Source organism: Otolemur garnettii, unplaced genomic scaffold (assembly GCF_000181295.1).
Source record: "Otolemur garnettii isolate 467f Iridium unplaced genomic scaffold, OtoGar3 scaffold00038, whole genome shotgun sequence".
NCBI classification, from domain to species: domain Eukaryota; kingdom Metazoa; phylum Chordata; class Mammalia; order Primates; family Galagidae; genus Otolemur; species Otolemur garnettii.
In genome coordinates, this window is record NW_003852433.1 from 7,618,009 (window position 1) to 7,618,247 (window position 239).

Sequence of the window (239 nt, forward strand, 5' to 3'; positions counted from 1 at the left end):
AAGCTCAGTATTGTTATTTCCTGCAGGGTGGCTCCACAGGGAAGGGGACGACCCTGAACTACAGCTCCGACCTGGACCTGGTTCTGTTCCTGAGCTGCTTCTCCAGCTTCCAAGACCAGGCACGGCTCCGAGGAGACATCATCAGCTTCATTGAGCAGAAATTGATTCACTGTAGCAGAAGCCTAGCCTACAACATCACTGTGGCCCAGCACAGAGAAGGGACCAGCACCCCTCGCTCC

General features: G+C 55.2%; 1 protein-coding gene across 1 annotated transcript in view; it reads left to right on the plus strand.

The window, feature by feature from the left end:
* The window catches only part of LOC100966885 (2'-5'-oligoadenylate synthase-like protein 2), a 13,978-nt gene that overhangs the window by 4,139 nt on the left and 9,600 nt on the right, over window positions 1-239 (plus strand). The window contains exon 2 of the mRNA XM_012805200.2: window positions 27-234. Coding sequence (XP_012660654.1) covers window positions 27-234 — 208 coding nt within the window. The remainder of the gene's footprint in view (window positions 1-26; window positions 235-239) is intronic.